The sequence below is a fragment of the Watersipora subatra genome, chromosome 4 (genome assembly GCF_963576615.1).
Source record: "Watersipora subatra chromosome 4, tzWatSuba1.1, whole genome shotgun sequence".
NCBI lineage: Eukaryota > Metazoa > Bryozoa > Gymnolaemata > Cheilostomatida > Watersiporidae > Watersipora > Watersipora subatra.
In genome coordinates, this window is record NC_088711.1 from 37,634,722 (window position 1) to 37,655,682 (window position 20,961).

Below are 20,961 nucleotides of genomic sequence, written 5' to 3' on the forward strand. Positions count from 1 at the left end.
TAAATAATAAACATAAGTTTTGCGTAAAGTAAAACAAGTTTTATTGTTATTTCATTGAAGAGACTTCTGGACGGAAATGTAGATTTGGCAATGTTTATGTTTGGTGGGAGAGTGAGTGATAGAAGTACATGGATTAACTTACTCTAACTTATACATAATATAGTTTAAATTAATTTTAATTATTTGTTGCTGTTTCTACGCTTTATTTTTTAATTTCCATCAGCCTAAAAAAAACTAATGTTTTGAGGCATTTTTATGTCATTTGTTGAAAATTACTTTTTAGATCATGAAACATATTTTCTCTTATTTTATGTCATAAAATATGTATGCAGAAGTGATTGTAAGTTGATTTCTGATTCTTCCTATTAGTAAAAATATTTTTGAGCAGATACCGCCCACTGGGTGTTTTTGATACATACTTGACTTTGTAGCTACACCACGTTGCCTACTAGCCATGAAACCTTATACACATCATTATATTAGTTATTAATAGTGCGCCATGGAAGTTTGTCATGTGTAATAACTATGTACACAATTATTCTTGAATGAGGAAAGGTGGTCGAGTGGTGCAGTTGATAGTGCGCTTGGCTATGAATCTGAATATTCGAGTTTGATTCCTGTCCAGTGAAATCTTTTTTCTTATGCTCTTGGCGTGGTTTCGGGTAGACGAATACAGCTCTTATTTTAGTAAAGGTTAATATGTTGTATTTGTAGAGCGAGAGTTGGCAGCCATTAAAAGTTGTATTTGTCATTAAAAATTGATTATATATAATAACTAGATGAGTGTCTGGCGTTGCACGGGTAATAAAAAAGCTTTTGTACAGAAAATTTACTTTTAATCAACATTTACCATTCTAACTTTTAAATCAATGTGTTTGTTTATTTCTGTGTATTGTGCTATTTTTGTTTATGTGCTTATTTCTGTGCAACTCATGCTGTACCGACTGCAATGCCTTCTACAGATTTACACTGATTGCAATAGTCTTGTTGGCTATACGAGTTTACGCATTTTCCTTCACTTATGGACATCCACCTTTTTTTTCATATTGTTTTAAGCAATATCTTCACGCAAATTCTTCACAGATTTTTCTTCTGGTATGGCTTTAAGCATAACGTTAGCTGTAATGCTTAACATGATACCACGAAAGATTGGCATGTATTCTTAAGTACAATATGTGCCAAATTTATTTAACGGTATAGCCAGTTGGACAGTGTAGTGTGTTGGATAAATGGATGTTGCAGAACTGGAGGTTATGAGTTCAAATCCAGTTCGCAGCAGATCTCTCATTCTTAAAACTTCATCATTATAGCTGGACAGACGGAAGTACAAATGGACAGACAAACATTGAGATTTATAAATATAGACGCGCTATTATTAGTATAATAACAGTGTTATAAAATAGCAGCCTCACTTGCTGCTAGTGAAATATTCAAAAACCTCTCTGATGCATCTTTGGGAGTTGCTGTACTTGGAATTATATAATGTGGCTGCAGTCGGTTTCCGTGTGCACTTTGTGTCGTTGTATTATTGTGTTGTCTTGGTAGCTGAATAGATGCACAGCCATATTGAACTACTATTGCTTTCATATTCAACGAGTTGCAGGATCTTTTGACCAAAATTCTGCAGGGATCTTGTAGCCTAACCTTTTGGAAACTTCCTTATGCACATTTGTGTGTAATTCGTCTAATTACTATAACGTGATAACGAAGTCATTATTTACATTTTCTTTTAAAAATGAAACAGAAAAACTTATTAGTCCGACATAATACATGTAAATAACAAACAGTGATTCCCTAGCATAAGCGAAATGCGTAATTTCTGATGATCAGGTGTGATCAGCTGTTGATCAAATCACTTCACCCCATTTATCGATTGTTGATAACTATCGCAAATAATGCAGTTGATTTGTTCTCCAATTAGACACTTAAATTATCCCCGCTAATTCCACAGCATACAGTTCGCAAATGAATGTTAAGTTTAGCCGGAACAAGACACTAAAGGATAAGCGGATCATTCATCCTGAGAGCCTATTTCAAATAATAGTTTAGTTTGGTTGTGACAATGAGGATCAATCTTTTGAAGACTTATTGGGGAGTTGTACCCTCTTTAGTGTTGACCCCTCCCCACTTATAATAAAGGCATTTTAATGCTTTCACCATGAAAACATATTTCTTGTCCGCCAAAATAAATCAAGATGCCACTTCACTATAAAGAATGGTGCAGGCTTGTGAAGTTGATTGTCTATTTTAGTCAACCCAGTTTGTTTCATATCTTTTTTAAACCCACTTGGCATCTGTTCTGATATGTAACTATCAGTGACAAGCTTTTGAAAAGTGTGCACGATCTCTTACTAAGAATTTAAAATTCAAAGATTGGAATGCCATCGGTGTAGTCAATGAACTGGAGATCAAATAAGTTATGTAAATTATCTGGGCTTGCTTCATGCATTACAGATAGCGGAGGTGAACTTATTTCGGTAGCTATAGCTCTTACATGCCCTTTTGTGTTTTTTTATGGAAAAAAGGGGCTTAATTACGCAATAAAGATTTTGCTAACTAAACCCTGCTTAATCATGAAAAGGTGTACACATTAAAAACTGTAAATTATTCAAACAGCTAAATGATAATGGGTAGGAAATGGTTCTGTAAAACTTGTTATAAGTAAATACTTGTACATAAATACATGATGGAGGATGAACTTGTGAATAGCACATGTTTTAAGGGTGTCAAAGAAGATTTTATTAAACTAGTATATGACAATAGCTGTACGCCTCTCGTGCTATGGTACTCTGATGAAGGCTTGAGCTCGCAGCCCTAATACAGTACACTATAGAGTAAGCTAAATGGAAGTTTCTTAGATTGTTTTACAGTAAACCTATTTGCATTTATTATACACTTCTGGAAAAGAGCTAAAAATTAATTTAGGGATTTTATTTTCTTTGTTCACATCCAATTTCATGTTATTCCTGTAGATCTGCAAATCTTTTTCGTTTGAGTTGAAGCACCATACCTACCTGTTGCATCATGTTTATTAACCGAAGCCGCAGACAAGCATGGCTTTTATTATAGTAAAGTTTAACATTAGCTATGGTTCTGTACTGCAGAATGCTTTTAATCAAATCTGGATTAGACCTTAAATAGCCAAGCATTTTTGCCATGCTCTGATTGGACAGCTGAGGCCTACTTAATCCTAGCTACCATTGAGACAAGCCAGAAGCTCTCTGTTCATCACTTTATAAGCATCACTTGCCATCTGTAAAAGATCTCTGTTCATCACTTTATAAGCATCACTTGCCATCTGTAAAAGACCTCTGTTCTGCCACTGTTTGTTTCTAGTCGAAACAATGGCAGGCATTAAAGCAAAGTTCACCAAGAAGTACAATGGGGACACTGAGCTGGTGGGTTTTTAAAATATAATGAATAAAAGATGTTTACATATTGTTTATTTGTTACGAAGCAAAAATGTAGCGAAGTATAATTTATAAAGCTATTGGGCGGCTTTATTAACTTTACTGTGGATCTGCTCTAAATCTTTAGAGTGGCAGTCAGCCAATAGCATTGCTCTCAACTGAAATTGTGTGTTGATGCATGTACCAGATATACTATATTGTTGTCTGTGGTATACCAGATATACTAAATATTGTCTGTAATACACAAAATATTTCAATTGTTCGTTATACACTACATATACTTGTCCGTTATATACCAGATTTACTATATTGTTTGTTATACACCAGATGTACTATATTGTCTGTTATATACTAGATGTACTATATTGTCTGTTATATACTAGATATACTATATTGTTTTATATTCCAGACGTACTGTATTGTCTGTTATATACTATATTGTATGTTATATACCAGATATACTATATTGTCTGTTATATACCAGATATACTATATTGTCTGTTATATACCAGATATACTATATTGTCTGTTATATACCAGACGTACTATATTGTCTGTTATATACCAGATATACTATATTGTATGTTGTATACCAGATACTATATTGTCTATTATATACCAGATATACTATATTGTTTGTTACATACCAGTTTGTTATATATATATATTTTAGAAAATTAAATAGTTCACTTAGTGAACTATTTCATTTTCTAATTTATACTGATCCATCCTATGTTGAGTACTCATATATATCTGCGTTGACATGCAAGATATATACTGTATATAGCTCGCATGTCAACGCAGATGCAAATTTATTGAACTGGTTAGCTGTGGATCATTCAAGCGTTAGTGTAGAGCGGGAGGGTGTCACTGCGAGCCCCTGCCTAAGTAATAAGACTCTTCTGCGTTTATTAGCTCTTAACAATTTCAATGCGCATCATCTTTTAGTGCAGAAATTTTTCTAGTTCTGCATGTGCGGGATGGTGAACACATACCTTTAGTTTGAGAATTGGTCATCTGTAGTTGAGTGAAACAACTTTTCTCACATTAAAGCAGTCATTTTTTTGAGTTATGAACTAGACATTTTGTATTGAGCATCAAATACTGACGAGAAATGCTCTCATAGCGACAGATTGTTACAGAAACGCTATCAAGAGTTCACAAAATTTTTTCTAAAGCAAAAATTTGAAAGCTAGAGGTAGTTTGTGACGGGTAGTGTGACCTGGTAATGGACCCAAGGCAGATTGCTTAACTTGGAGGCTAGTGAGCCGTGCATAATCCCTTAGGATAATCTAACCATTGCGGCTTAGCGAAGTCTTTACACTAAGCTTCTTACTTTAATGTCCTGGTGACTGTTTGTTCACCAGTCAGGGATGTCAGAATGTCTCAGCGCCTATCACTAAAGCGCTCTTTAAAGAACCTTTCATATTTACTTCTATGTTTTAACAATTCATTGTTACAAAGTGTAAGATGCTGCTAGACTCGATTAAATTTGCAAACTGGCTTTTGAAAGTCTTGTTTTACCTTTGTTTACCTTTTCGTTTCACATATCAATAAAATACCTGTTGGTCTTAATTGTGGGCGGGCATCCTTTTATAGCATCTACGGAATGAATGCGAGTTAGGTTTGAGTGACTGCGGGTTTCTAGTTGGAATCTTGATTATAATGAAAGCAGTGCCAACTATCTTTCTGTCTGTTTGTCCGAAGACACACTGAAAGTATTAGGAAAAGATTGCCTCGCGTGGGAATTGAACTTGGATACTCCAGGTTACAGTCTGGCGCACTAACCACTACACCACTCAGCCACTTTTTCACATCATGATAGAACATACTGATTACTCATTATGATCTCTCACGGTGCAAGGAACTGCCAACCGTACAGGTTTCTTAACATCTGCTTGCTATTTGGTTTACATTTGTCTGCAGCACTTTGGTAAACTTTATATAGTTCACCAAAATTTTGCCAAAAAGCATGCAAACTTTATAGCTCGAACGCTTGAAGTAAGCGTTACTCCCCTTTGTAAAGCGTGGCTAATCTTTAAACCTAAGGAGCGCCAACTCCGGATCGGCACATATTTCATCGACACAAGTTTGGCCAGCAGTACAGTGAAGCAGTGCTATCAGGCACCACAATTAAATGCACATTCTTTCTCAGCTTGCTGACAAGTCACATCACTTTCACTCACTTTAAACTGATTACAACTGATGATGGATTGTTACAGCATAACTACTAGCACTAGCCAGATTTGGCTGCTCGTGGCTAGTGGACATCGTGAGTCGGTGCTTTATAAATTAAACAGTTTTGTGTTGGCATAAAGGTATAAACACACTAGGCGATATTTAGAGCGATATCGCGCTGCGTGGCGCTAATCTGCGCTAGAATTCACCCAGCGTGCTCATCCAGAGCGATAACGCTAGACTTTCTCTGCACAACTTTATCGCTAGCGAGATGCATTTCGATTGGTTGGATTTTACCAGAATGCAATTTTATGGCGGGTAATTATTTCTTATCGATGTTCACCAACGTACAGCAGCGACAATTTGCTATTTTGTTAATATTGAAACATCTTCAGAACGAGCACTGAATTGTTCATAAATTTAATAATAGCACTCCCAGTCATGTGCACCATAACAAACAAAAATTACTACAAAAAATCCAAGTTGCAAACCAACATTTGGAATCAATCGTTGCACAGGTTGACCATCTTGAGAACGGTAAATATTTAATACATTAGGCCTAAATATAAAAAACCACTACAAAATAAAATATGTATAAAAATAGTGAAAAATATTACAGTTAAAAATGCAATAATCGTTTTTCTTATGTCTCCTTGTAGTGTAGGCAGGGTACAATCCGTGAAAGTGAGATAGGTTTAATAACAAATGCGTAAGTTGCTTACGTTGTCGCCTAGACGGCGCCATATTGACTGACCTAAATTTATTAACAACTCCGAAGAAACTAATGATACGGAATTTTATTGGCAGTTTGTGGGCGTGCCCATTATATCGCTTGCTAGTGAATCGCTCAAGTGTGTTTATGCACACGCTAGCGATATCTCCGCCCTCCTCATGACGCTCGCGATAAAATCGCCTAGTGTGTTTACACCTTAAGTGCTCAACTGACAAGCTCATGCGAATCTATTTAATACTGATGAAGAAATTTTGTAAAATGATAACAGAATAAACGTGTGATTAATACATTTAAGATGTTGTATGTAATAAAATAAAACAAGCGTAATTTTATGAATATAAATGCCTGTTGAATTAAAGCTGTAAATATGTCATTGCTCTGTAAATTCTAAAATTAATACACCCTTCAAATTTTTAAATCAAATTTAAATGAAGTTCAATATTTTGAAGCATAATACAGTCAAACTTGATATGTGAAGTTTACCCGTTTCTTATGTTTCATGCGTTGAATATGTCGTATGCTGAGGCAAAAGTTCAATTTGAAGTTACTCTTTTTATTAAGTAATCTTTATTCTTCATACTGTGCTGTTTTATTAAAGTTGTATAATTACAGCAGATATCCTGCTGCTTTATCTGTCCTAGCCTTGCTCATTGTAGGTCAGACCAAGTTAACATGCACGATTCACCATATACAGTAAAGTAAATGTGTTTCATGAGTGTTACGCATTACTGATAGCATGCAATCGCTCTTCAGCTTGCATAAGGATTCTGGCTTGCAGTCATGTTTCAGGCTAAAAAATGTTACACTTTTGGCCTGATGTGCAGCTGATAAATGGTTTCAAATTTCAATTAGATTTCAGTTGCCAATTTGTATCATGTAGTATTTCAAGCGCCCGCCTGTGGTGCATGTTTCATCATAGAAATTGATGAAGAGTGGTATGTTCTTTGATTTTCTCTCAATTTTCTGCCATTCCAGCAAATCTTTCCTTCATTTGGTGCTCATCAAAGCATTCAAATTATCAAATCAGTTCTTTGTTGCAACACATTGTGAATATATCATAATTATGGGAAAACACAAAGTTTTTACAAGGAAAGTCAAGTTTGCGCAGATCTTAACCCTTTCGTGATTGGGCCCTCATGGCTCTGAAGAGTCCAAAAAACCAGTCCAATTAGTAGCATAATATAGACTGCAGACATTGTCGCATGGAAGCTGGTAAACTTACCTCCGATTTGTCATAGAGCCCGAAACAAATATGCATTGAAAAGCTGAGAAATCTTTGCACAAGCTGATAGTTTCCTTGCAGTTAACATAAACAATCTTATCACAGCTACAATTTGTTTTAGCTAAGCAATTTTATTTAAAAAGCTAGTTTTAAAAGCATTTTTTTGATTTTATAAATATATTTAATCATGTTGCATAAAATCCCATTGCAGCACAGATTCATGTTTGCTATGGTTTGCAGCATGAATTGGTTTTTTATTTGCAAAAGAAGATGAGTTATGAGCCTCGATATAAGGCGCTATTATGTGGTATGCTACCAGTGTGCAAATTTATAAGTTATATAATAACAATCTATTAAATACTACAAATATATATTAAAAATGAGTGATATTAACAGTCTTTACGACAATAAGAGTAGTGTCAGGCCTAAGCCATGCCAACAGCATGAGAAATAGAAAAAATATCTCACAAAACGGGAATCAATCCCAGATATTGATGAGGATCCCCAGCTAAGCACATTATCAACTGCACCATTCTACCACTTTGCTGTATGATGGAATAGTTATGCATATAGTTATTACACAATCTCGCACAGCGCGCGGGACTGCCACCATACTAGTGTTTATAATACATTCAAAAACCAATGTAAAAACTTGAACGACATAAAGCATCGTTTGTTTGGCTTCCGCTTCCTGTTGGGATCTGACTTTTGCTTTTATTTTGGCTCATTTTAGCCTCTTCTGGATGTTAAATATCTCTTACAGCGTCTTAGGACTTATAATTTTCTGCACTGCTTGATTAGTTGTTATTAGTGTTCAAACAATTTTTTAGCAAAGCGTTTACGCGTTAGCTATTTTGAATACATACTTTCACATAGCGGAAGAAACTGTTAGCCACGCATACAGGTTGCACATGTTTGGTAAGCACTAATATTAGCTTTGAAATAGTAGTACAGATTATATCATTAGTCAAGTCAATAATTTGTATAACAAATTTCAAAAGAGTAAAAGAATTTCAAAAATCTTTATCGAAAAGCAAATGCACAAGGGCTGCAAAGGCTTGGTTTATCTGGAACGTATGCTTCGAACGATTTTGCTGGTGTTGGTCTTTAAAGGAAAACAATGAGTCTTAACTTATAACTTATTTGCTCTACCCATTAATAAGTGAACTTGGCAACTACTTTGGTCTCAACTTAATAACCATAAGAAGGTGGGCCATAAGAAGGAGCAGAGAAATGCAAAGCAGGCGATTAGGTGGACATAAGATAGAAGTGTCACCACACGGAAGTAAGAGTATACACAGTCAGATTTTTTTAAATAAAGAGCTAATAATTTCAGTAATTTCAGCCATTCGATTTCAGTTTTGATTAGTTATAATAGTGGTTATTAGATGATAATTCTAAGGGACTTGTTATTAGTCACCTGAAAGGTCATTGGTCCAACATTCTAGCATTGCATTACCTTTAAAAAAGATGTGATTCTTTTGTTCTGTTGTGTTTCTCTATTTGCTCATACATCAACCTACAACTTGCAGGACCCCCGAGGTGTTGATAATCCTACATTTGGTTACAGTCTGTTACACAACTTTCAAGATGAAAACTGCAATGTTGAGATGATATTGCCTCATCGAGACGTATGTCTGGTTCTTTGTTGGTGTCTCTTACTTCTCAGTGTTCCCGGCACCTGCACCAGCTGTGTTGTTCCTCTTGGCACTTATTATGCAGCATCCACTTTAACACATTTTTTGCAAGAGATTCAAATATGGGCTACTGTTCTTGCACTAGCATGCGGCAACCTGCAGTATGGATTCTCACAACCTATTACACATACTATCCATCTAGGTTTTCATTACCATTGCAAATTTTTTGGACAGGTTATCTTAAAAGTTTCCAGGTTTTACTTGTGTGGAGCTTAAAGTAGTTCTGTTATCTACAAATGCTCATCCTTAGGAACTACCTGGTTTCTATTAGCTGCACCTTCAGGCTTCCTGTATCTATTGATCTAGTAGAGTTAGGTCAGTTTAGGTACATATATATGTGTATATATGTATGTATATGTGTATATATGTATGTATATGTGTATATATGTATGTATATGTGTATATATGCATGTATGTATATTCAAGTGTACGTATGCGCATATATATATGCATATATAGGTACAAACATGTATTTACATATAAATTGTGGTGGTTAATTGTGTTGACTTCGCGTAGAAAGCTCCCAACTTAAAGGAGCTATGGTTTTCTGGTGTGGTGTGTATGGTGTGGACTGCTCAGTTTTAAAGGTGTGCTTTAATTTTACTGGAAGCTACCCGAAACAATGTTGTATCGCAATAAGTTTTGGGTCACGATATATCTTGTTTTATATGTATATACATGTATATGTATGTTTATATATGTACATATAGATACACACATGTACATATACATATATATAAATTGAATATGTATATATTTAATACCTGTTTAAACATAAATGCATATGTATATATTTAATACCTATTTAAACATAAACATATATATTTAAATATATATTCCTTGCGGTAAGACTATATTGCTATGACTCATGCTGTATACTAAACGAGAAGGCGTGCCAACTCATCAAGCTTTAGAAGAGCAAATGCATGCTATTTTTTGAGGTTTTAATCTGAACTTGAGAATTTCTCCAGTTAAAGTCGGCACAATTTGTAACAGCAAATAGGCAGCGTCCCCGTATTAGATGCTCTAATATAGGGTAGACAACTTCACGCTTATACCTACACTGTCACAGTTCCTTTTTAATATTTGCATATATTTCTTCACAGGAGTATGACGTTTTCAAAAACCCTGCCTACGAACTGGATGCCCATGGACAACCAAAGTTTGATGCACCGAGTATGAAACCGAGTAAAGGCAACTCTAAAATATGCACAGTAAAAAAAGAGAACAAGAAGCTGTGGATTATTGCTGCAGTGATTGGAATAGCAGTTATATTAGCTATAATCATTACGGCAGCTGTTGTCAGGTCCCCAGGTACGTGTTACGTGTCTACTAATGCAGTGAATATAGTTTACAGGTGAGCTTTAAGAATCTATTCATGCAAGCCATTGAAAGCTGTCCAGCGCATGTTTTTAGTTGCAAAAATAATATGGAGAAACGTTTTGAAAGTTATTTACAATGTAAATTTTAGCTTTGTAAATTGCTGACCAACAGTAAATGTCTTTACCAGTGTCCGGAAAAAAAGCTAAACACAGTTGTGCCAATTCTTGAATTGCTGTCTAAAAAGGTCAACTCATGCAAATTTTTCTTGAATTAGATTAGCAGAAGGTATCACATTTCATCAGGCTGTAAGTGTTGAAGGCGCCGACACGTGCTGGTTTACATCACACTTTACGGAAAGCTTTTCAACTCGATAAAAGGTGGTGATTAATTAGAGGATTCTTATCCGGCGATGGCCAGCTGACATGCCTGCCTTTCAAGACATGCCTTCATTGGCAACTGAACCATTCATGTCACTTAGCAACGAGTTGAGTAGAAAGCTTGTTGAAAGTGTTTAGCCTCTTGTTTGATTCATTTGTTTTCTGTTGATTGGGTCCCCTTCATCTCTTCCTCTAGCCAAGTCAACTCGCCACACCTGGAAACGAAACCACGTGCTTTGGTAATTTCTAGTTAACAACCTTGGAAAATGTTGAACGAGCTGCCGATATAGATAAAATACAATATTTTTGGTTGTATAAAATGGCTAGCTGACTAATCGGTACTTTTCTACATTAAAAAAGCATATTCTAATACTTTTATTTCAGGGTTAAAACTTTTAAATATATCAACTAGTTGCATCTGGTCGTTATGTATCCTTTCTATTTTGTTTTGTAATGCATTTGTCTTGCAGCAGCTAAGGAGAAATCACGTGAAGAGGTTCGAGTTGCCGCCTCTACAAGCTCCACCAGTTTTTATGGTAGCATGAGGATCACAGACGTGCCCTGGTCTGCAGACTACCTCGATGACAACAGTGTCAAGTACAGAGATATGGTTCAAGACTTCAGAGATGCGGTTAGTGAAGTCTTTTTCTGGCATTCCTTTGTTCTGCACACATCAGGTGTTATCCAAGTCAACACAATGATTAGCTTTTAGATTACCAATGTTATGAAGTATCAAATTCATAATCTGAATTATTATTATATTAAATTTATTATTTTATATTCTGAAGTTTTATTATCATATATTTATTCTTTTATATTTTCAAGTGTTATTTATTTTTTCCGTCTCTAGGGGCTGTTTTATTACATTCATCCTTTTCTTAGTTCTCATATTTTTGTTTCATCTAAAAACCTTGGCTTCATTAAATAGGTCAACTGTATGTTGATGTTGCAGATGGCTGGTACTTTGCAAAACTCTGGAATGGGAAAATACTCTAATATGGAAGTGATTGGATTAAGGTATCATGAATCATTTTGACAGCTCGCAGTGTGCGCTCTTGTTATATCATGAGTTTGTTACAACAAAATTTTAAAACGACTGCCCAATTAAATGGCGTAATTTGTGCAATTGTAGATGATAAACCTTAAGTACTATGCATACTAAAGTTATACTTAAAGTATACTTAGAAATACTTTTAAAGTATTAAGCATACTAACCTAGTATGCTTTCCTCATAAGCTGCCATCTAACTCGGCAGCAAATTTTCAAAGTTTATTATGAGGAATAAGTGGGATGCATTTTAAAACAAATGCATCCCACTTATTTTATTTTAAATTCAATTTCACTCAAGGGAAAACAACTCACAACCGATCAACTGTAAGAGCCTTTTTGCTCATTGACCCACAGATGGACTTATCCCCACTCAACTTTAACCAATCACATCTGGCTCATCTTGTCGAATTCACATAGCTGATATGCTTTCATTACAGCCCTGGCAGCGTGATTGTCGAGTATTTCATAGCATTTGTTGGTGTGAGCTATTCGCCGCAGGAGTTCCATGATACTATCGTAAAAGAGGTTATAAACAAACGTGGAGCATTTGGAATCTTTGTTGTGGACACGAAGAGTTTACAAATGTCAAAGGGTGAGCGTACAAACCTTCAGACCTTAATCATTTCTCAGACCTGATAACATTTCTTATGGCAGACATACTGTATGTCCTCACATATAAGCCTCTCATAGAAAACAGCCCTTCAATCGAGGGTGTCTTTTTATGTTCGAAAATCGGCTTATGTGGGGATATATGGTGATTTAAATTGAGAGCCACCCACAAATCATGAATAATTTCTACCTGAATCAGTATCTCAAGTGATATGGTCCAAGATTAGCAGATATGATCACATATTCTCCTTCTATTGCTACTAACTAGTAGCAGTTTATGGACAGGTGAATTTATGGTAGGCCTATATCGACTTTCAATCATTCTTTACCCTTATTAGTAGTCAGGTAGGTCCCATTACTTTCAATTTCATCGATCCATCAATCATTTGTCTCCCGCAAGCTTTTGAAATATAATAAATGTCTTTGATGCTTGCTGATAGTGTCACAGTAAAACCTGATGCCACCGCTATTTCGATTGTCTGCTGGCATTTGTGCGGGTTTAACAGAACTATTTTCAGCTGTTTGATATGCCGAAATGTTAAACTGTTTAAAAATGTTTGAGTTTTACAAAATGAAATAGTGTGGGTTGTTCATAACTGCATGTAACAGCTGCTAACTGAGTCTTAGATGGCTGTATTTCAAGTTCGGCCGTTTTTTCAGTTATCAATGCAGTATGTATAATAATTAAATTTGAGAGTTGGAAGAGCAACGACATTGCCTTATTTAGTTTGCCCATGCTGGGGCCGATTTGTTCCATAGCTTTTCTTATGGAGCCATGCACAATTTAAGCATGGCTCCACCTAATATGCAAGGTTTAACTATTTTAAGACAAATTGTGATTGGTTGTCAGCAATGAATAACAAGCGGGCCTTCTAAAGTCCCTTGTATGTTTGTGAAAGTCCACTTGTAGGCACTTGGAGTTGTTTCCTCTTTCAGGTACAGTAGGCGCTCAGCTAGGTTATAGGTTACAGTAGGTTATACAAAATGTGAAGTGTATGTAAATAGCCTAATCCGTTCCAAGATAGTCCCAAACTCACCCTTTCAATTAATAAAAAACTTTTTAATTTAATGTCTGTAAAGTAATTGTGGTATTAGTTTATATTGTTAGTTTGTATCAACAACTTCTGTTTTTTTATCGCATTCACTTGGGCTCATGATAAAATTTTAGTTAATATTAGTTAGAGGGCCTTTAATATAAACTGAAATAGATGTTTCCTTGTTTTGCTCAACAAAAATAAACATCGTAAACGTCTAAAATATGTCAAACAAAAATACTTTTTTTACTAAAATTCGAGTTTATTTAACGAAGTATTTAAATTGGATTTGATAACTTCCATGGCACTGACTTGACACTCTACGTTATATGGAATTTCTTACTTAGCATGATGCCAAAATTTATATAGATTCTTTGCTAAGCGGTATTTACATAAAATGAGGTTATGCATTATAGGAGCATCTACTGTACTTATTTTAGCAAAGTCTACTTGAACATTGCTTTCTTTTTTTAAACCAGAAATGCACAAACACCAAAAACTAAAAAAAATTGTTACAAGCTAACTTTACCGGTTTTCATTATTTGCATTTTCAAAAATCTAATGTTATAAATTGAATTAAAATGTTTGCGCAAGTTCAGTTTGTTTCTAGAGGCTTTGAAATAGATGTGTGCAGTTTACATTGTGTGACTAAGTTTGCAGCTGATGATATCATTTCACAGGCTCTCATCTTCTCAATATTAAACTTAAGAAGTCATTAAATTTTGCTGTTCTATATAGATGGATCAGGACTTCCGGGGAGTAAGACTACTACAGAGAAGACAACTACCATTCAACCTTCTGCAACTGCTGTTGGTACTTCGGATACTGCTGCCACATCAGACTCTGCTACCGGAACAGCTGATCTTACCACGACCAAGGCTCAATCGACTATAGTAATGTATGTTTTATTTGTTGATCCCTACAAGGGAATTGTAATGTGGCATTTGAGAATAGTCGCGTGGCATTACAGTTACGTGAGAATGCAGTCACGTGAGAATACAGCCGCGTGAGAATGCAGTCACATGAGAATATAGTCGCGTGAGAATAGCCACGTGAGAATACAGTCACGTATACACGACAAGTTAATGTTGGGAGCGACACAGTGCGTCATATAGCTTAACATTTCTCAAAGAAATGACCACCATTAGCTGACATTGTTCCAAATTTCAAAGTAAATTTTTCTTTTGTTTTTAATGGCATGAAATCAAACTGTATACTTGCCGGGCAATTACGTTGATTCCCTGAAACGGTGCCATATTGTTTATGCAAACTCTAACTGTAAAAGTAGGCTGGCTGTCAGTCACATGGAAGTTTACCAAGTTCTGTGACAAGTTAAAAATGCCTGTTTGTTTGTTGGTGTCTGCACAGAATGCGTAGTCGAACGAGATATTTGTTTGAAGTTCCTTTGAATATCATCAGAATGTTCATTTATTGATAGGATTGTTAGCTTGTGCACGTATGCTAGGGGTCTATGGCTAGTGGAGACAAGGCATAAACTTGATCAAAATTTGTTTGTCCATTATATCAGGAAACAGACTATAACTTTATATAAAACACTTCATTACTTATAGCTTCGTGCTTGCTAAAAGCAATCTTCTGATCTTCTTCAATCTGAAGATTGAAGCTATGAAGCTAGAAAGTTATGAAGCAAGCATGAAACTATTAGTAATGAAGTGTTTTATTTAAAGTTATAGTCTGTTTTACTAATTTTAACTTGCTCTGATTTTATCATTGAGAACTCTGCTCAGATTTTATGCTTACATTCATATATATTATGATTTATAAATTATATATATTATTATATATATATTGTTACATATATTTTTATTTTATTTTATATATAATGGATAAGTAGTCAGACCTGCTAACAGAACTCTACACTCTGAAAAGTGTGAAGTGTTATAAATAACTAGTTTTGGAATAGGTTAACTGTACTTATATTTTTCGAATTGTTGTTCTTCTCTAAGATCATCAAGCCAAAAATGATATTTACAGTCAACTTATTTCAGCACTTCAGTTATTTACATATATGTATTACAAATAATATTATACCGTGTAGTTATATATGTATATAATATGTATAAGTATACGGATTTATTACACATGCATATTTATGTTGTTCATTTAATACACGTATACATAATATACATATGTTGTTCATTTTGTTATACACACAATGTAGTAGGTAGCGCGTCTATACACAAGTCTTTATATATGTGTGCTACAAATATACCAATACCAAGTGTTTTTAATATTTTTATGCTATGCATCAAAACAAAATATAATAAGCGTAACTTTAGTATTTTACTATTTTACCATACTTTTAATATTGTAAGTCGTTGGCTAGATGCCAACAGCTTACAATATCAAATCTGCTGTCAGCAACACCGCGAGTGTGATATTGTACTTGTCATGGTTTAAGCGTCTAATCGATATGTCTTTATTATATATACTTTTATTGTTGATACTAGTATATTGTTGTACGAGTTTTACTTCTACCTTTTGTATGGTAAACCAACTCACTGGACGAGACTTCACCATCTAAGGTAGACTTGCTCGCTTAGTTTGGCTGTGCATAACTCTTGATTCTGTGAGCTAAAAGAACATGAATTAAATCTGCTACCTCTTATGTAGTATAATATACATAATTCAATTCATTTAATCTGAATTGTTAAAAGAGTGTGCTTTTATCATCAAGATAAAATGACTCACTAGCAAATAGAGCTGTCGATTATAACTTTACTTTGCCATTTCTCAGCTATTTGAAGTTTCATACGATTTCTGACTTTTCTCATGCTGAGAATTGTGAATAGATAGATACTAACTTGATGTATTGATTTACACCGGTCGATATTATTCAAAGCAAATTAGACCACAAAGCAAAAATAGATTCGTAAATTTTTATATAATTTTTCTAGCTAAAAATAGTATTTAAAACTATTGAAATTACTCTATTTATAGCATAAAAGGCATAATACAGATGTAATATTCATAGCATAATGTACAAGCTATAATATATGTATAGCTTGCCTCTATTAATCGACTCATTTAGAAACTCGGCTCGGAATATGGAGAGCTAAGAGATAGTCAGATTATTATAATGACTTTGTACATTTAGTCTCTGAAACATCAACAATGGATACCATCTCCTGTCAAGCATAGACCGCCACGTTTTCTGTTTTAGGGAGTCATGCGGCCATGAAATAGTAGAAGAGTGTAGGTCTGTTTTGGGATACAACAGCTCAATACGCCCATTAAATGAACAGATACGCATGAAGACAACATTACTGCAAATAGCTCTGCACACGAATAGTTGCTATGAAGACTCCACGTTTTACATGTGTTCGCTGATCGCTCCCCACTGCGCTGATGCTGCCTTTGACAACAACGGCAACGCCATCAAGGAATTCATCTTACCTTGTCGGCAGCTATGTCAAGGTGGGCTGTCATAGGCTATTTTCTGCAGTGTACTCGATACACATAGGCTGTGTATCGATACAGATACATATTGCTCGATACATATTGGCTGTGCGCGGTGTATGGAATGCGTGATCGCGTTGCTTGTGTGCTAGGTATACGACGAATAAGTGTATAGCCATTGATTAATGCAAGCATTTTCTTGATGGTAATATCTGCTCAGACTTGTAGATCAGGGCTATAACTGCTGATAGACTACCTACAAGTATTCTAGTGAGATTCTGCATTGGTAGCAGCAAACAATCACATTTTAAAATCGGCTCTGGCGTTTTTAATAGATGGACATTTTTAACATGATGGACAATATATATCTCTTACCAACACCAGGATATCTACATCGTAAAAATAGAGCCATATTAAATCATTTTGTGGCTGTCAAAAGCTGGAAGTAACCTAGGGATATTGATTTAAAATTAATGGCTTGCTGTGTAAAATGACAAATTTGAATGCGCTTTCTAAATTCGTATTCAGTTTGCACCAGTTCCTCTAGTATGTCATTTTGTTATTAAACAGTCTTAACTTCTTGGCATTTTTTGTCTATTCCAATTTTGATGTGGTCTGTTTTAGCGAATCGGCAGAGATTTTCTGCATAAGAAGAAAAATAAGTAGCACGTCATATGTAATAAACTTTGAATAATTTTTTTAAGTTTTTACAAAGGCCATTGTTACCTTCATTGTTTCAGTCATTACATCATCATAAAATATGCAACAGCATCCTCTTGTAGGAGTCATTGGTAGACCAGCTCCCATTGCTTTGTTGTTTCAGCTCTGTTTCAGCATCAAGAACATTTCTTTCGTAATTCTTGATGGTTATTGTCCAGACCTGCAGGTGCTTGTCAAATGCTTCAAGTTATTGCTGCTGGCTGGCTAATTGAGTGGTAGTATCAAGTTTTAGCAAGTTAGTAGCAAGTAAATTTTTTAATATTGTTGCACATGAGGCAGCATGAAGCAATAACAACTATCACGATTAAAGTATTTATGGTGAAGAAAATATTTTTCAATTCTCACTTGTAGTAGGAGAACTTATGAAAGAAGTTTCCCTTAGCATTCTATTACACCAGAGTGTTAATACCAGTTGCTGCTTTACTGGCATGACAATGTGTGTACTTGTTAGTGCTGTGGAGTTATCGTCTCAGTAATATGATCTTCTTGTCGTGCTATTTGAACTATTCATGTTAAAACTGAAACCTACGCGCAAAGTCGGTTTAAAGTATTTCATTCATTTTTCAGTGAAGATTCTTTCTAATAACATTACTTATTACCTGGGTTGTACTCCTTCAGTTTAGGGTTTTCTTGCTATTGCTACAGCTCTACTTCTTTGCTGCCACCAAAAAGGAAAGCAAAAGATTTTTTAGGGTACATGTTACCAGAGCAAGGCATCTTACAATGTTGTGTTGTCAGCTGCAACAAAGTTACAATAAGCCCTGCAACAGTTTTGTTCTGCTTATCTGTTTTTGGTTTCATCTGTCACCTATGCCTCTCCCTTACCCAAGCACCCCATTGGCTCATTCCTTGATGGTCAACTCCTATAAGACTTAATGTCCTATTCTTCCTGATGTCCGCAGGTGTGACCTCTTTTGTAGATTACAGTTCGCAGTGTAAGGACGAACTGATTGGAATAGAAGTACAAGAATTTCTTTACTGCGCTGGCTATGTGCCATATGCGGAGGGTTTAAAGGGTATATGCGCTTATCAGGGGTCGCCACCTACCCCCGAGGTGACCACAACTCCGAGTCAAGGCAAGTCATTTCTAGGCATTTATAGGCAGTTTTGTTTCAAGCAATCCTGTCAGGTCAGATTTCAATTATACAGACTATTTATTGATTTTCATTAGTCAAACTGATATTTGAACCCAGCAGCTCCTCGGCAAGACTGGATTTTTGTTACGTGCATGTAAAAACTTCTGCACACTTTAGTAAATCTTTGATTTCCTTGAGATCAAGTTATTATACGACACAACAGGAAGAGTTGAGGTAATTTTACTGGCATACATCTACGCGTGATCTGAAGAAGGTAAAGGATTATGCAAATGAGTCTGACACATCCTACAGGTTGCCCTAACTTGCCAATCGGCAAGCCATCATCAATGATTGCCCACATTTATTGCCATGCGGTAGAGTAATTCGACTTGATGGCAACTTTTAAAAAGAATTAACTCTTTTTAATCGCATTTTAAAGTTTGATTTAATTTTTAAATTTTATGAGTATATGAAAACTAATAGAACAATGTACGAGATGTGAGTGGGTTTCTTGTTGTACGGGGTAAAGATAAAACCTGTTGATTGTTAAAATGCTTTATTTTTTCACGGCAGTTAAATTTGTTAATGTCCTTTGCTTGGATGTTCATGGTTACTGCTCCATACCAAGTTTTATTGTAAAAAGAGAACAACTCCAACATCTGACAAGACAGCTGCTGTATTACAGTTGGTGTGTACAAACAAGGCGCAGCTGATCTTCCATATGTGGTCAAAATAGTATGACTTGATTTTTTATTCTGATCAAATTGGTTACACGATCATGGCATGCAAAACAAAGTGGATGATCAGAGATGTTTCACTGCCAAATATGTTAACTTATTTTACTAATAGTATTGGATACAAGGCATTGAATGGTTAATTATTTCATACATAACTGATGTTTCAATTCTCAAGTACCAGATATCCACATTGTGGTGATTTTATTTTGTACTTACCGAAAGATGCACCCAACAATTATATTGTTAATTCTTTTAACCTTCAAAAGAGAAAAGATGTATTTCTAAACTTATTAGCTTCAAGTCTTCTTTGTATAATATTTTGTTTTTGCATTCATGACACCACATGGCAATACCTTTTTATTTATCGACTTTTTGCGACCTCATATGTTAAACATGTTTTCTATAAAAATGGTTATGAACTACCCACTAAACGTATATAAAAGTATATATATACATACAGTATATATACGTGCGATAAGAGGGCTGTTTGTGGAAGTCATGTTTTCATTTTCTATAAACCACAAATTAATATAAATCAATATTTAATTGCCTTGTTTTGTCGGTCAGAGACTGTTGCCAGAACTTAAATACCTATTCGTCATTTATCTCGTGATGAAACCTGAATAAGTATAAAACTATTAGATATCATCCATAACTGGTGCATAACTTACAACAACCGTATGTCTGCAATTGACTATTAAATCCTTGCGTGAACATGTAAGCAGGTTCACAGTGCCATTAGACCATGAGACAAAAAATAGAATGTAAAGAATAGTATTTTTGCGTTCTACAGATTCTTCAGTCCGACTGGAAACCAGTGGCTCTACGTATTATATTTGCGTTGTTTATGATCCGTTTCACTTTTAGAAACGTACAGCGAGCTTTGCTACCCGATTCATCATTCCTACTGCTCTAATGTTCCATGGAGTGCAGCTTACCTACCCAATTATTTGGGTCATTCAACACTGGTGAGCCCAAATATGCATTCCTCAATGTTCTTGATTACTCGATATATAATATTCTCACAAATGCTTGTAATGAATGGCCATGGAAGATTGATAGAGAGATCTGTCCAGAGTACTTAGAGATGGTACATGCTTAATGTTGCTATTTTATCTCCTGTGGAATGTGTTTGTCTAGTGACTGGCTCTAATATACACTACACGCGTATGGTCAATTATTGTCCATGACAGGAAATAGGATTTAACAAATGCTCATCCCTTGGCCTTCCTTACTAGAGCCTACAAAATTCCCTGTAAGACCTTTTATAATATACTGACTTATCGGGAACAAGCAGCGTGCATATTCTGGTCCCCAATGTTGAGTCGCCAGAGTCGCCAGATCTAAACCACAATTGAGGCTGCAGTTTTTCTAA

General features: G+C 35.3%; 1 protein-coding gene across 2 annotated transcripts in view; it reads left to right on the top strand.

Annotated features, from left to right (window-relative positions):
• The first annotated feature begins 3,298 nt into the window (after positions 1–3,298).
• The window catches only part of LOC137393365 (uncharacterized), a 39,089-nt gene continuing 21,426 nt past the window's right edge, over positions 3,299–20,961 (top strand). Inside the window, exons 1-9 of one of the 2 annotated variants that reach the window (XM_068079883.1) lie at positions 3,299–3,398; positions 10,347–10,554; positions 11,411–11,571; positions 11,893–11,957; positions 12,428–12,582; positions 14,372–14,531; positions 16,818–17,071; positions 18,694–18,849; positions 20,454–20,554. In XM_068079883.1, the coding sequence (XP_067935984.1) occupies positions 3,345–3,398; positions 10,347–10,554; positions 11,411–11,571; positions 11,893–11,957; positions 12,428–12,582; positions 14,372–14,531; positions 16,818–17,071; positions 18,694–18,849; positions 20,454–20,554 (1,314 nt within the window). In that variant the 5' untranslated portion in view covers positions 3,299–3,344. The remainder of the gene's footprint in view (positions 3,399–10,346; positions 10,555–11,410; positions 11,572–11,892; positions 11,958–12,427; positions 12,583–14,371; positions 14,532–16,817; positions 17,072–18,693; positions 18,850–20,453; positions 20,555–20,961) is intronic. The other variant, XM_068079884.1, reaches the window with a different exon arrangement.